At 38.5% G+C, this 18,986-nt stretch overlaps 1 protein-coding gene across 14 annotated transcripts in view; it reads left to right on the top strand.

Moving 5' to 3' along the window:
* The window catches only part of syngap1 (synaptic Ras GTPase activating protein 1), a 149,598-nt gene that overhangs the window by 56,812 nt on the left and 73,800 nt on the right, over positions 1 to 18,986 (top strand). For 13 of the 14 annotated variants that reach the window (XM_031892381.1, XM_031892373.1, XM_031892369.1 and 10 more), the window contains 2 exons: positions 7,337 to 7,458; positions 15,062 to 15,167. In XM_031892381.1, coding sequence (XP_031748241.1) covers positions 7,337 to 7,458; positions 15,062 to 15,167 — 228 coding nt within the window. Of the gene's footprint in view, positions 1 to 4,373; positions 4,406 to 7,336; positions 7,459 to 15,061; positions 15,168 to 18,986 lie in introns of those variants that run through there. The other variant, XM_031892377.1, reaches the window with a different exon arrangement.

The raw sequence follows: 18,986 nt of genomic DNA, 5'->3' as shown, positions 1-18,986 counted from the left end.
CGAGTTATCTGGTGACTAGCTCTGCAAGGTTTGGGAACCTTAGTATTAATATTTAAAGAATGGCAGCAGTTTAAATTTAAACATATGAAGTCTATAGGTGAAATCTGATTGGCTGTTGGTGGCGCTGCCCACATTTTCAAAACTAAAACTGCAGTCCCCTAGTGACCAACTGTGAAAAGTTTGGGGACCCTGGTGTTAATACTGTGAGAATGGCAGCAGGTTGCATTTCCCAATAGGTAAAATCTGATTGGCTGTTCGCAGTTTTGCCCACTTTTGGGCATCCAACAATCATTACATTTTCATTCAGGCTGACCCCATGACTATGTGATTCAAGTTTGGGGAGTGTAGCCTCAAAGCTGTAAGATTGGCAGCAGTTTCAATTTTCCCATAAAAGTCAGTGGGTAAAATTGATTGGCTGTTGCTGGCCCCTCCCACTTTGGGGTCATCCAACAAATGTTGCTGTTTCATTCGGGGTGACCCCATGATTATTTTATTCAAGTTTGGGGGGTGTAGCTTCAAAGCTGTAAGAGTGGCAGCAGGTTGAAAATCTTCCCTGTCAAAGTCAATGGAAAAATTGGGTTCGGAGTGGCGCCACAAAAAGACGGGGGGCGGGATCGCTTAGAAAAGCACAAGCAACCTGCTCCGCTATAAGGCGAAGAAGTGTGGAGAGTTTGGGTGTTGTACCCCTGAAACTGTAGGAGGAGTAGCGTTTAGAAAATGGGGGGTGCTAAGAATAAGAAGGAGAAGCGGAAGAAGAAGCGGAAGAATAAGCCAAAGTTGAAGAACCTAACACAAATAACTGTTTACAGATCAGGTCACACAAGGACCTTACAGATGACTTCCTATGTAGGTTCAACATAATTGCCAGTTTGTGAATTGTATCTTAAGGAGCCTATTGAGTGGTTCACATTTTGTCTCACTGGATCATGGTTTAAAAGGCACTTTGAACTCCCTGCATCATCCCAGACAACAATGATTATTTTTTAGCCCTTCCTGGTATCGCCAGATTGATTATATCAGCTCACATAATATTGATCAGAACTGATCTAGGTTGAGGTCTTTATATGATACAAGAATATTGACACCTAATCCTAAACTTCTGATTTAATTTAAATATTTCCTACTTTTATCTATTCCATTTTCTGATGCCAGGCTAAAAAAGGACTCTCTTTTGCTTTATTTTGTCATTGACATACCTAAACTATGTTTTCACTGCATTTATGGATTGGTCTTGTTTTTTCTGTGCTATAATAATGTATATAGCATAATTGCTGAAGCTTGGATCATAAAGTGAACATATTGCATTTAATATTCATATCCAGGCAATGTACACATTTTTTTTAGATAAAGACTTTACAGAATGAAGGCATCTATACAAGTTTAAATACAGCATATATCGGTCTGTTGTGTGATGCACATAGCCATTGGGTACATTAAAGCTGAAGATTTTAACAAACATTTATCTCTGTTTTTTGTGTGTTTTGTTTGACCATGTTAGATTTGCATTAGGGCTACAGAGATATCAAGGCATGTAGCAGAGTGCTTTAGATGCTTTTATGTATATGATTAGCCTTTTTTAAAGATCTGTTTGAATTTTCTAAGTGATTTTAAACTCATCAGCATGAATGAGTTCAGCTGAAGCACACGAACGCAGTACATCACTTATAAAAGCTTCCCAAGTGCATTAACAAATGCATAGACCCATACGTATATACGTTTGAATAAGCATTTCATTTATAGGTCATGCAAATTTTGTGAACACTTGTATGTGTAGAACCTAACATGAACAAAAAGTGTGAAGATAGATCTTTAATAAGGAAGGATATATAACTAAGTTTATTTATTGTGTACTTGCCAAAAATAATTAAAGCATTTTTTTTATATAATACATCTAAAAACAAAATTAAAGACTATAAACACTAACCACAGAAAAACTCACCCGCTTTCTGTTAATTCCTATGAGAGTTTTAGAAGTGTACTGTATTTATCAAATGGTGAACACCATCTTTTCGTCGCCGTCGCTACTTTTTCATATTTGTCGCGACTTTTTCAGTGCCACCGCAACTTTATCGTATTTTGTGCGACTATTCCGTTGGCGTCTTGATTTTTTCGTATGGAGCAATTGTAAACGGCGGAAAAACCAATCCGATTTTTTCACAACGGCGACTAAAAAGTAGTGGAAAATATACGAAAAAGTCGCGACAAAAAAGTCGCGCAACATACGAAAAACTTGCGACGGTGACAAAAAAGTCGCAAAAATACTGATCATTACAAAAAAAACGCATTCGGACGCCTTTGGACCATTCATGGATTAGTAAATCTCCCCCTAAATGGATGATTTTTTTGTTGTAAGCTTTAATTTCACATTTTGATAAATCTGCACCTTAGAGTACAGTCTAGTTTACAGGTTGCTTTTAGTTGATGACTTTGCTCCCCCTAGAACATCTGAAGTAAAAAATCATCCAACCCTTTTTTTTAAATGAATGTATGTATCACTACAACCACTTCAGGACGATAACTTTACAATTTGTGGATCTGACTCTATAAACCATTTTCACAGCTTAAGATGGACCCCCTTCTTTACTAAAGGCATGTGCGCATATTCTCTCTACTGTGAATAAGGCAGAGTTTATTTTTGCAATGTAATTAGTTGGCCAGCCTTTATACTATATCCTTTATGGTTATTATTATTTTAAAAATGCTCATTTTAAATACTGGAGACCAAAATTGCACTGCATATTCTGACATATTTTTGTATCCAATGTGCATATCCCTGCACTTTGTGTCTTATACCTACCCCCTTCTCCTTTTTAAATAAATTTTTTGAGCAGGGCCCTATTTAGCCCTTGGTTATTTCTTTTATGCATTCTGTATGTTGAGCTTATATACACAATAATATATTTGGTGCTTTAAATGATCTGTCCTTCCTAAAGCCATGAGCATTGTTGAATACATAATCTTGAATGTTATTCTTTGTAATACCTTCCTTACTACAGAAGTTCAGATTGTAAATATTGGCATAACCTCAATTTCCTTTAATCTACTGTTAGCATCAGGGATAATCAGAAATTGTGGCCTGGCTAAAACTTAGCAAAATTAACAAACTGAGCTCTTTAAGTATTCAGTGTATTCAGTTCATGATATCCAAGATCCTTGATTGCACTAAGGTTCTTCAGACATTTAAGTGGCATATCCTGACAACTTGTTTGAGCTAAACCTTCTGCACTGCTACAGAGTGGGAACTGTAACACTGGCTTCTCTACTATGTATACTGAGGGAAACAAATTATACTTAAGTGTACTTAATCTATACTAAGGGGCACATTTACTAATCCACGAACGTCCGAAAAGCGTCCGAATGCGTTTTTTCGTAATGATCGGTATTTTGCGACTTTTTCGTGAATTGTCGCGAATTTTTCGAGCTCAATACGAAAAAGTCGCGACAATTTGCGAAAGTCGTAATGGCTATGAAAAAGTTGCGACAATTCACGAAAGTCATAATGGCTATGAAAAAGTCGCAACAATTCACGAAAGTCATAATGGCTATGAAAAAGTCACGACAATTCACGAAATTTGTAATGGCTATGAAAAAGTCGCGACAATTCGTGCAAGTCGTAACTGTCATGATATAAGCCTGTAAGGGTTAATCAAGCAGGCCAAGGTATCCCAAAATCTTCCAGAAATGTGCCAGAAAGAGATATATAACAGGCCTCTGGTCACTAGGGTCTGGAACCAGCCATGTGTAAACGCCTCACATCCTGGAATGCCCAACTCTAATCCCTGGCTGATAAGAGCCATGCCATGTGGGGGAGTGAAAGCCCACGTGGGGGTGACTTAGAGTTCACATTGGGACCCATCATAGGTGATGTGGAGGTCACACCATAACCCAAACTCACAAACATTTATTGTCCCAGAACCCATACTATTTATACTAGAGGTACCAAAACTTAAGTATATGTTTCATTTAAGATGGCCTTTCTTACGGGTCCAAACATCGCTGGATTTGGGTTCTCGGTTTGTCAGATAGGAGTATATGGGCAGGGGCAGGTCACACAGTAGTGATGTTTAGTCTGTATGGGACCGGTGGGATAATTTAGAATTGATGAATCTAATTTCATCTTTCTATTATGTTCCCACAAGGAGTTATGGACATTGGTATCATTGGACCAGTCCATACACTCAGTCCCATACACAGGAGGCCATAAAACTCACACTGTGTCCTGCTAATGGTGACACCCCTTGCATTCCTGAGGGAGGGGGGAGTGTCCAGTTACCAGATCCCCTGCAAACTGGGATAAATAGTCAGCTCTTCTGACTATACTCTGATATTATGTGGAGGACCAATTTCTATTGGAAGTTTATCCTGTGGTTTCCCCTTGCCTCCAGGACTAGAAGGACTTTGCTTGGTATAGTATAGGACTTCTATATTTTTCCCTTTTATTTTAAAACTGTTTGTACTTGTTTTATCGTATGTCCTTTTTTGTAACATCTTGTTTTAAACTTGCACTGTTATACTTTTTATAATATTAAATATTAAATTTAATAAGTTTGTCCTTGATGCTCTAAAACGTACCTAACCTCCGAGTGTGTAACTGTGTTGTGTGCCTTAGCCCTCTGTATGCTGTGTGCTGATTAACCCTTTGACTGCTGGTAAGGAGAGTGTGTGTGTCGGTTCTCTACATTAACCCTTTCTCTACCAGTGTGCTTGGCATCTCTCATCGCCAGTGTAAGAAGTATGAGAGTGGTGGCAGCAAGTTGTGTATGAGTTTGTGAGCGTTGGTTGGTCTTTGGGGTGCTGTGATGCTAGTCTGACCTGTGTGTCAGGTGTGTGAGACTGAGCAAGGGACCCTCTAGACAGTCACGCCTACAGTCACGTGCGTCTGAAGTGGCGTAATCGTGACAGTAACGGCTACGAAAAAGTCGCAACGGTGACGGAAAAATCGCAAAAAATACGAAAAAGTCGCAAAATGTTCGTTTCCAATCCGATTTTTTCCCATTCGGGATTCGGATTCGTGGATTAGTAAATCAGCCCCTATGTGTTTACCAACATATAACCAACATATTCCACCCTTTTATTAGAGCTACACTCGCAACCTGCATTTTTTTACCTGTCATACTTGATTACCAGGAATTTTTATTCTTAATTATAAAGTTAACTAAATCAGACTGTAGGCAACAGACTGGATGTGGGTCTTCAAGGCCTGTTTATGACTCTTTGCATGGATATGAGCTTCATAGTCTGCTGTTTATGATATCATAATTTTTATCAAATTCATCCCACAAACATGTTGTTTGCTAGCCAGTTGGCTCACTGAATGGGGCAAGTGGGGCAGTGCTGAGCTAGATTGTTATTTAGTTTGAAAAACATTTAACTACCCCTCTTCCTACCACTTTGCTCTGGTGATCCAGAAAAAAAGAACCCTTTTTGCAAAAACCTATTGTGCACCAGAAAAACCATCTTCTTACTGGAAATCAATATATTTTTCTTAGCAATGGCATAAATATATACAGCAGACCCTGTGGGGTGGGGGCACGGGCTGCGGGGGCTGCTGTATCTTAGCCCTTGCCCCTCTCCTACGATAAACATACTAGCATATAACCTCACTTGAAGGTAACAAGGGAACCAGTGTCCAATGATGTATAAGGAAGTGCAATTCTGCTTGGTTCTTTGAGTCAATGCCTGTTTGTATGTACTCTCCAGTGTAAAGAACAGTGCCTAAGATTCTGTAGCTCTGCCACTGATGCTTACAGCATGGATAAACTTTGTTCAGTGACTCCAGATATTAAGTGATGAGTTTGATGCCTCATCACTTTAAAGGAACAATTATACACTGGTGTGTAATTAAGACATAATGGTTCCTCAATAAGTGTGAAAGTCACCTTTACAAGTTAAGCACTTGGATGTAGTTAAGGTATTACAGGTCCTCAGTGAGTGTGAATCTCAACTTTACATATGGGTTTAAGGTTACATGGATGTATCGTGCATCAAAGGAGTAGTATTCATGAGTATATATGCATATTTGTTTGTCCTCTCTTTTTTACATTTTAAGAGTTCTGGCATCTTAAATTAGGGATATGCAGTTTTTGACTCTCTGTTGTTAAACTGTCACTCTCAGAATGATATAACATCACTCACAAATAATTGTATTTCCAGATAATGTTGGTACTTTTACCTGGTACTGTCCAATCGAAAAATATATATAGGGGGGAGCACGAGACAAAATGCAAAATTTCTGCAAAAAAAGGTGCTTTTATTTTTATGCCATACACGACATGTTTCGGGCCCGAAACATGCCGTGTATGGCATAAAAATAAAAGCACCTTTTTTGCAGAAATTTTGCATTTTGTCTCGTGCTCCCCCCTATATATATTTTTCGATTGGACATTGGCTGAGAGTGGAGCTCTATTGCTGGGGGTTTGATGCATGAAGTCTGGAAGGCTGATGAGGATTTATCTAGTCGAGTATTTTACCTGGTACTGTAACTTCTATACAAGATGTTAGGCCAGATGTATAGGCTACCACTTGACTGGGAATCTTACAATTTATTTTCTGTGACCTCCTGAGTTCCTGTGACCTCCCCCCCCCCCCCCCCAAAAAAAAGTAGTGTCTCTCTCTGCTCATGAGAATCCACTGTTATTTATGTATAAGTCTTCTGGAAGATAATGGGTCCATAACCTAGTTGACTGTGTGTGTATTAAAGGGGCAGTCCAATTTTGCAAACTTAGCATTTTTGTATAGTGTATTAAGTAACGTGGTATACTGTTGGTTGCTGTCTAGGTTGAAGACTTTCTAAATGGAAAAAACTGATACACAGTTTCTCAGCAGCATAAGGCAAATGTTAGCAAGTAGCAACAGTATAACAGTTGCTCTGTTAAAGACTTTTAAAGTAATGATGCTGAACAATGTATCAATGAATGAATCAAATTGTAATGGCCAAATCACTTACTTTCTGAGCTGCTACTGGGAATGAGAAATAGAACAAAACTAAGGGCGTGATTTATTATACTTTGAGGTGTGGGTTTGGGTGAAACAATGTAAAATACACAAGGCACCAAGGAAGTCCCTCGGCTTGCTCAAGTTTTCCTTCATCATTTGCTTTTTGCCTGCTCTAATAGACTGGTTGCAACAAGGTTTACTCTGTATGAAATACTGCGAAAATGGACCACAGTAAAATTAAGTGTACATTGTTTATGCCATTGTGATGATAAATTGGATGAGAATATAGTGATATACAGTTTTACATCCGTGTAATTTATGTGGAAGTGGTGTTACACTAGCAGACAGTGTCTGAAGGTCTGTAGCTTGCAATAAAGGCTTTCTGCATTGTATCTCTTAGATGCTCGAGGACCTCCCATGCATCGTATGCCCTATGTCACCTCTCCATACGACCGTCCAGCCTGGAACCCAAGATACTGTGTCCTCTCTGGAAATCAGCTTCTCATGCTTGATGAGGAGGAGGTGAGCTGTTACCTCTTAATATCACTTTTTTTCTAACCATAACATGGATCAAAAAATGAAAAAAAATGAAAGTTTTGAACAATAACCCTAATATTATACAGGTGCACCATTCAAGGCCTTTGGGTGTTTTACCTATGCAGCCATAAGGAAGGGGAAGGGATTATATTCTTGCTTTATAATTGATTGAGACATACAAATTATGGATGAATATCAGAGCACTTTAATTGACCTGTAACTAATTGTTCTGATTTATTTTGGATTGATTGTTGTGGTAATGAATACCAACGATCGTTATGGATTGACTGGAATCAATGCATAACATTAGTAAATAAAATACATTAATTGGTAAATTAGAACACTAATGTGTTTAATGTGCTTTGCTATTGCAGTGTATTGCTGTGCTGGCTGAGGATCCCATTTTCTGAAGAAAGTGGTCCTTAGTTATATTTTCAAGGAAAAAAATGTGTATAGGCATGCAAATTCTGTGCTCATTCAGTATATGGATCTCTTGGGGCACTTTAACTGGGATGTGAGAGCTAATCTAAGTAACATGTTTATTTGTATCTTTTTGTGTATCTATTTTTGTCCTTGAAAGAGAACAAAACTATAGACATTCAGGGTGCTGTAATATTCTGTTTAGATTTCAGCTTGGAACTCCAAAAGTAAAAGCAACAGAAGTCCCTCTATATGAGACTGAGTTCATGCTAAGCAATATTTCTGCCCTATCAAAATTATTCAGATGTAGATACAAACTAGTAACTAGAAAGGGAAGTTTGAGAACAAACTTCATGTTGGGTTGAAAAACATGAAATCTGATCTGTTGTTGGCTCCGCCCACTTTTCCTAACCTTTGACCACAGTTATATAGTAAAAACCACTGTGCAAAATTTGGGGACCCTGGTTTTAATAGTGTCTGAATGGCAGCAATTTAAATTTCCCTACTGAAAGTCATTGAGTGACATCTGACTTTTTCTAACCTGAAACTGCAGTTACCCAGTGACTAACTCTGCAAAGTTTAGGGACCCTAAATTTAATAGTTAAAGAACGGCAGCATTTTTAAATTTAAACCATTAAAGTCAATAGGTAAATTGTGATTGGTGGTTGGTGGCATGAGTCAAAGTCACCCAGTGACAAACATTGGGCACCCTGGGGCATAAAAAGTGTGAGAATGGCAGCATTTTAAATTTAAATCAATAAAATTCAATGGATGGAATCTGATTGGCTGTTAGTGGTCCAACCCATTTTTCCTATTTTTGAACTGTAGTCTCCCAGTGACCAACTGTGCAAAGTTTGGGGGCATCAAGATTGTGAGACTGACAGCATTTTACACTTCACCATTGAAATTAAATAGGTGAAATGTGATTGGCTGTTGGTGGCTCCACCCACATTTTTCTAACTTTGAACAGAAAATACCCAGTGACTAACTTTGGAAAGTTTAACAACCCTGGAATTAATACTGAAATAATGGCATCAGTTTAAATATAAACCAATGAAATTTAATGCGTGGAAATGGATTGGCTGTTGGTGGCTCCGCCCACTTGTCTAACTCTGAATACGTAGTCAGCCAGTGACTGACTGTGCAAAGTTTGGGAACCCTGACATGAATAGTGTGAGAAAGGCAGCAATTTAAATTTAAACCAAAAAAAATTCAATAGGTGAAGTCTGATTGGCTGTTGGTGGCTCCACCCACTTTTTAAAACATAAAAATCTAGTTCCCTAGTGACCCTGGTGTTAATACTGTGAGAATGGCAGCAAATTGAATTTCCCCATTGAAAATCAATAGTTAAAATCTGATTGGCTGTTGGTGGCTCCACCCACTTTTTCTACTGGTGAACCGCAGTTACCTGGTGACTAGCTCTGCAAAGTTTGGGGACCTTAGTATTAATATTTAAAGAATGGCAGCAGTTTAAATTTAAACATATGAAGTCTATAGGTGAAATCTGATTGGCTGTTGTTTGCCCTGCCCACTTTTCTAAACTTGAAACATAGTCACCCAGTGACAAACTGTGCAAAGTTTGGGGACCCTGACATTAAACATGTGAGAATGGCAGCAGTTTCCCCACTGAAAACAATGAAAGAAATATGATTGGCTTTTGGTGGCCCTGCCCACTTTTTCTAACCTTGAGTACGAAGTCACCCAGTGACTGACTGTGCAAAGTTTGGGAACCCTGGCATCAACCAATAAAATTCAATAGGTGAAATCTGATTGGCTGTTGGTGGCTCCGCCCACTTTTTTAAAACTACAACTGCAGTCCCCTAGTGACCAACTGTGAAAAGTTTGGGGACCCTGGTGTTAATACTGTGAGAATGGCAGCAGGCTGAATTTCCCCATTGAAAGTAATTATGTAAAAACTGATTGGCTGTTAGTGGCTCCACCCACTTTTTCTAACCTTGAACCACAGTTACCTGGTGCCTAACTCTGCAAAGTTTGGGGACCCTGGTGTTATTACTGTGAGAATGGCAGCAGGTTGGATTTCCGCCTGATTGGCTGTTCACAGCTCTGCCCACTTTTGGGCATCCAACAATCATCATTTTTTTTATTCAGGCTGACCCCATGACTATGTGATTCAAGTTTGGGGAGTGTAGCCTCAAAGCTGTAAGACTGGCAGCAGTTTCAATTTCCCCATAAAAGTCAATGGATTAAATTTGATTGGCTGTTGCTGGCCCCTCACACTATGCTTTTTTAAAAGAAACTTGAGTACGTAGTTACCCAGTGACTGACTGAGCAAAGTTTGGGAACTCTGGCATCAAACCAAAAAAAATCAATATGTGAAATTTGATTGGCTGTTGGTGGCTCCACCCACTTTTCTAAACTTGAAACATAGTCACCCAGTGACAAACTGTGCAAAGTTTGGGGACCCTGACACTAAACATGTGAGAATGGCAGCAGTTACAATTACCCCATTAAAAACAATGAAAGAAATATGATTGGCTTTTCGTGGCCCTGCCCACTTTTTCTAACCTTGAGTACGTAGTCACCCAGTGACTGTGCAAAGTTTGGGAACTCTGGCATCAAACCAATAAAATTCAATAAGTGAAATCTGATTGGCTGTTCACAGCTCCGCCTACTTTTGGGCATCCAACTATCATCATATTTTAATTCGGGCTGACCCCATGACTATGTGATTCAAGTTTGGGGAGTGTAGCCTCAAAGCTGTAAGATTGGCAGCAGTTTCAATTTCCCCATTAAAGTTAATGGATGAAATTTGATTAGCTGTTGTTGACCCCTCCCACTTTCGGGGTGACCCCATTATTATGTTATTCAAGTTTGGGGGATGTAGCTTCAAAGCTGTAAGAGTGGCAGCAGTTTGAAAATCTTCCCTGTCAAAGTCAATGGGAAAATTGGGGGGTTCAGAGCAACGCCACAAAAAGACGGGGGGCCGGATCGCTTAGAAAAGCACAAGCAACCTGCTCCGCTATAGGGCGAAGAAGTGTGGCGAGTTTGGATGTTGTACCCCTAAAACTGTAGGAGGAGTAGCGTTTAGAAAATGGGGGGAGCTAAAAAGAAGAAGAAGAAGCCAAAGTCGAAAAACAGTATGTTGGGGTTTTCAACCCAACATAATGATACAAAGCTGCAGTGCACGTTTTCACTTTTTACAATACATTACATAATGGGTGAAATAATTTTCATAGTATTTATAACTTTTATATTTATTTTATCAGTGCAACTAGAATTGTGGTTATTATTAATTTATCTCTAAATATTCAATCCCTTAAAAACCTTAGACAGTAAGAATTGTTTTGTGCTTATAATACAGTATCTGCCTAAGAGACAGATGATATATTGATATGTTACTCTTATGATGACTTAAGGCTGACCATTATGATCATTGTATTTTAATACACACATACATACATATTTATATATACAACAACAAGAATTTTGTAGCCACAGCCTCATTGCAATGGTTCAAAATGTAGTGATGACCACAACACTAAAGTATATATATATATACACACACGCATATACATACGTATATATATATATATATATAGCAACAAAAAAGTACCGCAGTCAAGAAGCCTGTTGAGTGCCGTACATTTTGTTGCTCTGTACACATTTTACCTGTACCCAAGCATGCAGTGGTTTTGAATATATACATAATGTTTATAAATACATACATACTTAGTGCTGGTTCTTATTACCATATACAAATTCAGGTAGTGTGAGTGTAATGCTCTGTCTCATAGATCTTACAGTACAAGTATAGTGACTAAGGCTCGGCAATATTAAGATTAAATGACTGATACGGGCCAATAATTGAATGAAAGTGTTGGAACCCAGGCTTCCCTAAATCAGAATTCAGTTACAGGACTGTGTCAGTGATCCCAAATTTAATTTACTTAGAATTTCCTAAATCTTGCCCATTGCCTGTCATGTTTTAAACCAGAAATATTTATGCCACAATCCTCCAGCTCTCCCTAAATTACAAATCCTAGCAGAAACAACTGGGCAAGTAGTGTTTTAAAGGAGTAATTTCAAGACTTCATACAATCTTGACCACAGGTACAAATAAAAAATACCTAGGATTAGATGTATAAAAGTGAACCTTCTGCAGTAATCTGTTAAATTATTATTTAAGTAATATTTCACAATAATCAGTCTGTCTCATTTATGCCAATTCTTAATGAATCGGATAAAAGTGAGTGTAGGACTGGCCACCTTGGATATATTGCAATTTGTGGAAAAACAATCCCTCTTTTGTTTAAAGGAAATAGCTTTTTCTAGTAACTTAGTGCACAAAATGTCTTTATGTCCTATATATATTTATAATGCAGAGGACCTAGACCTGTAGCAATCCTTGCACATTTTATTACATATTCCCATTATTGTCCCTTGTATTAAAATCTATTACTGTTTAGCACTGCTTTATTGTTCTATACAATGTCATTGCTTTATGTGCATTAATTATACCACACCCTGGGGTTATGTTTAAGCATATTTATTATGCGTTTTCAGCGATAACTTTTTAATCACCTGTCCTGGGCCTGTGTACATTTAATGTGTACATAAAAAGGAGTATGTTCTGCATGGTGTTTTTGTAGAGATGATATGTTCCCCCAGGCAAGAGTTACATAGTTGTGATCACAGAATTTTTTCGCCAGGCATGGATTCACAGCAAAATTCTAGCGAAAATGCCGCAAAAATTTGCTGTGACAAAAATTTGCAGAGTGAGGAAAAAGTTTGGGTCAAAAAAGGTCACAGCCGGGTCAAGAAAAGTCATGATCAAGTAAAAAAAGCCGTGGTCGCGCCCAAAAATTTGTGGTCATGTCATATAAGTTGCAGTCGCATCAAATAGGTTGTGGCTGCATCAAAAAAGTCATGCACTAGCTGCGTTTCGCATTTTTTTTGCCATTTAGCAAATTTTTTGGCAAAGCAAAACGGGACAGATTCACTCACTATTACAAAGTTAAGTCGGGTTGAAAAAAAGCCCAAGTTCAACTGTACCAAGTGAACTCAGCACACACACAAACCTATACTGATCTATCTATACACTCACATACATAGACCCTATATACCAATATCAGTACTAACTGTAGATATTAGTATCACAATAGCCTTGGATACAATGCTTGTTCAAGAACTCATCCAGGCCCCTCTTAAAGGCATTAACAGAATCTGCCATCATAACATCACTAGGAAGGGCATTCCCCAACCTCACTGTCCACCACCTACGCTGCTAAGAGATAATAATTTTTTAAGTATCTTTAGCTGCTTCATGTACACGTGTGTGAGGTATTTTTGCACAGTTGTTTGATTTCATTATTTTATCTGTGGTAATAGCCTCAACAAACAGGTATTTTTAAGTGCTTTTCACCCCTGGAGACATGAATTCACACAGGTGACAAATATTCCCATCGGGGCTGTATTTAGGTCTGATGCCACCCTAGGTACAGGACATAAACATGTCTCATGATGCAGAAGTGATGTCACACACCCACTGGAAAAAAAAAACATAATTTTCCCCCTTACATTGCCCTCTGAACCCTTATCCTCCAACTCTGCTGCTGGATTTGTATAGGTATGATCTGGAGGCTGGGGAGGGTTTTTATTTTTTACATTTTACAGAATATAAAGGGACCCAAGGGCCACCCCCTTAATGCTGCCGCCATAGGTGCATATATATATATATATATATATATATATATATATACTGCTTTCCATATGCTTTCACCATAATAAGGTAGCTTTTTCTGCTATGCCCCCATTATAGCCATATCCTCAAGTGACATGTTTTCAGTTATGTAACAAATTGCCATAGTTCTTATTTTCATTTTATATACTCCTCCTTTTTGGCCATGAGTATAATACTATGTCTTATCACATTATTCCTCTTTCATTAAAGAGTGGCTTAAGGACGGGATTACAAAAATTCTTATAGATTATATAGGATGCTGGGAGGGTGGTGTTTCAGTGGGTGTTGGTTCAGTTCACTGCTGTATCTGTTTAGGGCCAGGCAGAAAGAGGGGACCCCAGGTTAGAAAGAGCAGAATCTTTCTGTGTTTCATTCTCTCCCCTCCCCAGGCAGGATCTGAATGGAGCAGCTGATGGACGGGGGGTATGTGGGAGGAATTCAAGCTGCTCTCCCAGATCCTGTCCTGTCATTGTTACTGCTAGTAACTATGAGCATGAGAGGGAAAGAGTGGGAGAGAGACAGAGACAGAGAGAAGGAAGCTAAGAAGAAAAAGCTGAGAAGGAGGGGGGAACGATATATAGGTTTCATGGAAGAGAAGGCAAGATTATTTAATAAAAGGGGATCAAACAAAAGTAGATTCAAAGGAATTAGATCAGAGAGAAAATGTAGGTGGCAGTAAAGGTTGTTTAGAAAGTGAAGGGGTTAAATAAAATAAGGGGAATAATGTGGACCAGCAATAAAAAGAGAAGGATGCAAATAGGAAATAAAGAGGTAGAAAGAAAGATGGCAAAAAACAAGCGGATAAGGGTGGGAGAAAGAGTAGGTAAGGCAAAGAGTGTGGGTGAGGGACAGAAATGGAAGAACGGGAACAGGAGAATAGAGCCGTGTGGGTCTATATTCACATTCGCTGCTTTTTCTTGTACAGGATAATTATTGTAATTAACCCGTCAGCCGGAGTCCTGATCTGTTCCACCAATGAGAGGCAGTGAATAAAGCCAGCGGCATTAACTGTTTCTTTGCCAGCCTGCTATTATTACCTGAGGGGACATACAGAGATAGTAAGGGGGATTATGTGGATGTAAAAAGCAGGACACAGGAGAGGTGAACATGCTGAATTGAGAAAAACAGAATTATAAAAGAAATAAGAAAAAAGTAAAGTGGAGAAGGTGAAAGATTATGCAGCTCTACGAGAAGTGAGGCAAATCAGTAACAGTTTATGGAAACTAACAGTAATTTCATTGATGTTTATAGGGTCAGTTCAAAGTGTATTAGGGAAAACAGGAAATCATGGGAAGTGGGTTCAACAGAGCATGGTGAAAATTAAAATATATAATACAGAACAAAGTATTTAGTAGTGTCAAATAAAGGAGTAAAAGGTTGCAGGCTTTCTGCATTCATACCTAACCAGTTCAGTATTTCTCATGTATAATAATGCACTTACCAAAAGTCATCTTTTTTTTTACCCAGGTTCACCCGCTGTTGATACGTGAAAGGAGAACTGATCCAACCAGAACAAAGTTCCTAAGGCGCACAGTCAGTGTCCCCGTGGAGGGGAAGCAGCCTGACGAACACGGTACATATAGCTGTTGAAGTAGCTAGAGGGTATCTTAACTTTAGGGTATTTACGAATACTGGTATCTCTCTCAGTCACAAACTACAGTTTTATCGCTGGTTCATACACCAAATAAAAATGGTCAGTAGAGTGCATAAGGAAATGGTGGCAGAAATATCTGACCTAGAACTACAGGGGAAACAAATTATACAAGGGGGTGTGGTGACTAGCTAAAGAACCATGACTATTTTATTTTGTTTTATTGCTGGCTATTGTAGTTAAATTATATTTATCAAAATTTGTAACAACATTTTAAAACAAATTCTTATTTAAAATTGGACACATGGGATACTGGAACAGGAACATAGATTTAACACTATTGCATTGTTTGGGGTGCAAAGTTTGATACAGGCCTAGTCACCTATAGCAGCCAATCAGCACCTGTTTAAAGCAAACATCTTAGGGATTGCTATGGGTTACTACATTAAAGGATTTTAGTAAGCATTAGGGTTGCAACTTGTCTGGTTTTGAACTGGACATCCTGGTGTTTTAATGTGATACTCTGGAATAGGGGTGGGCCGAGCCGACTGGGCGCCCTAGGCAACTCGGTTGGCCACCTCGCCCCTGCACCTGCGCTATCACATCGCTGCCCCCCTCCTATGTGTTCTGGTGCGCATGCGCAGTTCGCGTGCGGCCGAGATGCAATAGCGATAGTTCATTGCCCCCACAGCGTAATGACAAGCGGCGGGAACGATGAAAACGGAGCACAGACTAGGGGTAGGCAAGAGAGGGTCCTGCCTGGCACCCCCCATTTGTTGCTCCCTAGGGAGCTGCCTCTTCTGCCTACCCCTAGTTCCGATCCTGCTCTGGAATGCCACAACTTTTTTTCCTAGGTTTAAGATTTTAATGGATTTCATAAAAATTGCAAATCAAAGGAGAACTATATGTTCTGAGTGAAAATGTAACTATCAAATAATTAATATCCCAAAAAAAGCAAATAATCTTATCAAAGCTGGTATATACATATCGCTACAAATCATCATGTTTCATCTTTTATCTTGAGCCAACATTTTGTGATGTCTCACACTGATTACCTGACAGGAAAACATGCAACTGTAATAGGAAAAACTGTGGGATTAAAGACACACCACTGTCCATTGATTAGATGATGTAAGCTAGCAGTGTCTGTGCCCTTGTTTGTGTGTGTGTGTGTGAACATAGAGCATCATATGAGCCAGAGGGACAGACTTAAGAACTTGAACGGAAGAGTTTTATATGGGATTATCCAATGGCACATACTACTAAAAGAAATGCATCTTAATGAAAAGGCTTTATTTATATGATTTTTTTTTACATATGGGCTGTTTTATGTGATATATTGTTATAAAGACATGCAATTTCAGGTGTACAGTTTTTGATCATGCCAAGTTATAAAAAATTATGTTACCTTACAATTTCCTGGCTTCCTTTTTTTGCCCCACACCAGTGAAACCCAGTGTAGTAATATGTGTGGTGACTATGCATACATACCTGCAAGTGTATGATAGTAATATAATTTAAATGTATGAATGTACGTAGTGCATAAGATATCTGTATAGATTTAAACAGTGAGTCAGTCAGATGTTAATTAAGTTGCTTAAGTTGGGAATCCTTTGAAGTGCCTTTGTGTTGGTTAACTTGGTATTTATTATAGGGGGGTCATCAACACCAAGATATCACAGGAAGCCAACTGGGGGGTCTTTTGCATTTCAAAGTGGAATTGTTTATACAGTTGTTATTGGTAAAGAAACATCTAAAGAAATTAGTTAGTTCAACTAAAACAATGAGATTAAAGGAACAGTAACACCAAAAAATGAAAGTGTTTTAAAGTAATTAAAATATAATGTTCTGTTGCCCTGCACTGGTAAAAGTTGTGTGTTTGCTACAGTAACTCTACTATAGTTTATATAAATAAGCTGCTGTGTAGCCACGGGGGCAGCCATTAAAGTTGGAAAAAAGGAGAAAAGGCACAGGTTACATAGCAGATAACAGATGACCTCTCTAGAATACAATAGTGTTTATCTGTTATCTCCTTTGTGCCTGTGCCTTTTCTCCTTTGAATGGCTGCCCCTGTGGCTAAACAGCAGCTTTGTTTATATAAATTTCTGAGGCAAACACACCAGTTGTACCAGTGCAGGGCAGCAGTATATTTTATTCCTATTACTTTGGTCAATAGGATAGAAACAGTATAACCAGGGAGCTGGATTGCTGATTTTTTATGAGTTAGGTTAGGGAGAAGTCCTGAAGGCTAATCCCTATAGAACAGATCCTGTGGGCATATTTAAAGGAACTCTGTATCATTTGCTGTCTCTGGGCTGGATAATCAAAATAAATTAGCTTCATCTCTGGAAAAGAACCATGGTTGTTTCCTTTTACCTGGCTGTGGTAAATATTGGAATATGCAGTATATTTGTACATCTACACGATCACAACACCCAGTAAATTCAGTATTATTCAATGGGTCATCATTTGGCCAGCTATTAAAATAATTAATGCTCTTCTGAGTTTCAGCATTCCAAGATTCATTAACAGTGTCTTAACCTTAAACTATAGTGCATGCTTAGAAACCAATTACAAACAGTAGACTTTTTATAAGTTTTGTGCATACAGTGGGGATGATTACCTAGGGATCTTCCCCTTTCTTACTATGAAAATCTGGCCAGCCCGATGACTTAAAGGGGGTGTTTACCATTTGCCAAAGTGAATATTACTTTGCAAAAGAAGCACATTGCCAAATACTTTTATTTTGCAGAAATCACTCATTTTATAAATAAATCAAAAGCACCAGGCATATGCAAAGGTTGGCAGGAGGTATGATTCTCCTGCATGAACAGAGCAGCATTCTTCACTATTGCACACACCCAGTCTGCATTCATTCACTTCTACAGCATTTATCTTATTGGCTGCAAGGCAGTGGGGTAGGGTCTGAGCATGTGCAGTAGATAAGAAAGCCGAAGCTGTTCTTCCTAAAAATTCTTAGCTGCTGCCAATCTCTGCATTTATGGTGAAGGAGGGGGTACGTGACACTCTTCTTCAGAGGGTGAAGGAGATAGGGTAAGCTCTTTAAATAATAATACAATAAAACCAACAATTTCTGCTTTACAAAAGTATCTTGGAAAGTGCTTCTTTTTTAAAAGGTGAACATCTCTTTTAACAGCCTAAATGCCTTTAAGAAAAATATTGTTCTAAAAATGAAAGCCCACCATCTGTATATTAGATTTTCTGTTTTTTATTTCTTGTAATTAAGTACTGTTTATCATATTTGCATAATACCTTTATGACAGAAGCAGCAACCACTAGATGGTGCATCCTGCTCTTTTCACATGTATAGTGTTCTTTCCCTTGTAATCTCCAAATATGACTACTGAAATTACTAACGTTGAATCCATTAGCAACATTGATTTACTAATATAGATGGTATATTGCTCTGGGGCAGTTCCCAACAGCAACAAATCTTTGTTTTTTTTTAGGTTAGTTATTTTTTCTCACATTTTATCACCAGCTTTTTCATATAAGCATCTAATCCAATGGACAGTTATGTTTGAACGTAAGTCTTTAGATCACTGCATTACAATTAAAGATTTGTTTAGATGATTTAAATTTTTTAAGGTGAAACATTTTGAGGCTTTACCAATAAAGTGCAATGCAAGAAACATTTTCTTTGGCACTTTCACGATTGAGATCATTCAAATGACAAATGGTAAATACCCACTAGTGTTAAGGTGGCCATACACGTTAAGATCCACTAGCTTGGCGAGGTCGCCAAGCGAGCGGATCCTCTCCTGATATCCCCACCTACGC

Source organism: Xenopus tropicalis, chromosome 8 (genome assembly GCF_000004195.4).
Source record: "Xenopus tropicalis strain Nigerian chromosome 8, UCB_Xtro_10.0, whole genome shotgun sequence".
Taxonomy (NCBI): Eukaryota; Metazoa; Chordata; class Amphibia; order Anura; family Pipidae; genus Xenopus; species Xenopus tropicalis.
Note: the sequence above shows the minus strand (reverse complement) of the source record. Positions and strands in the feature narration are given on the sequence as shown.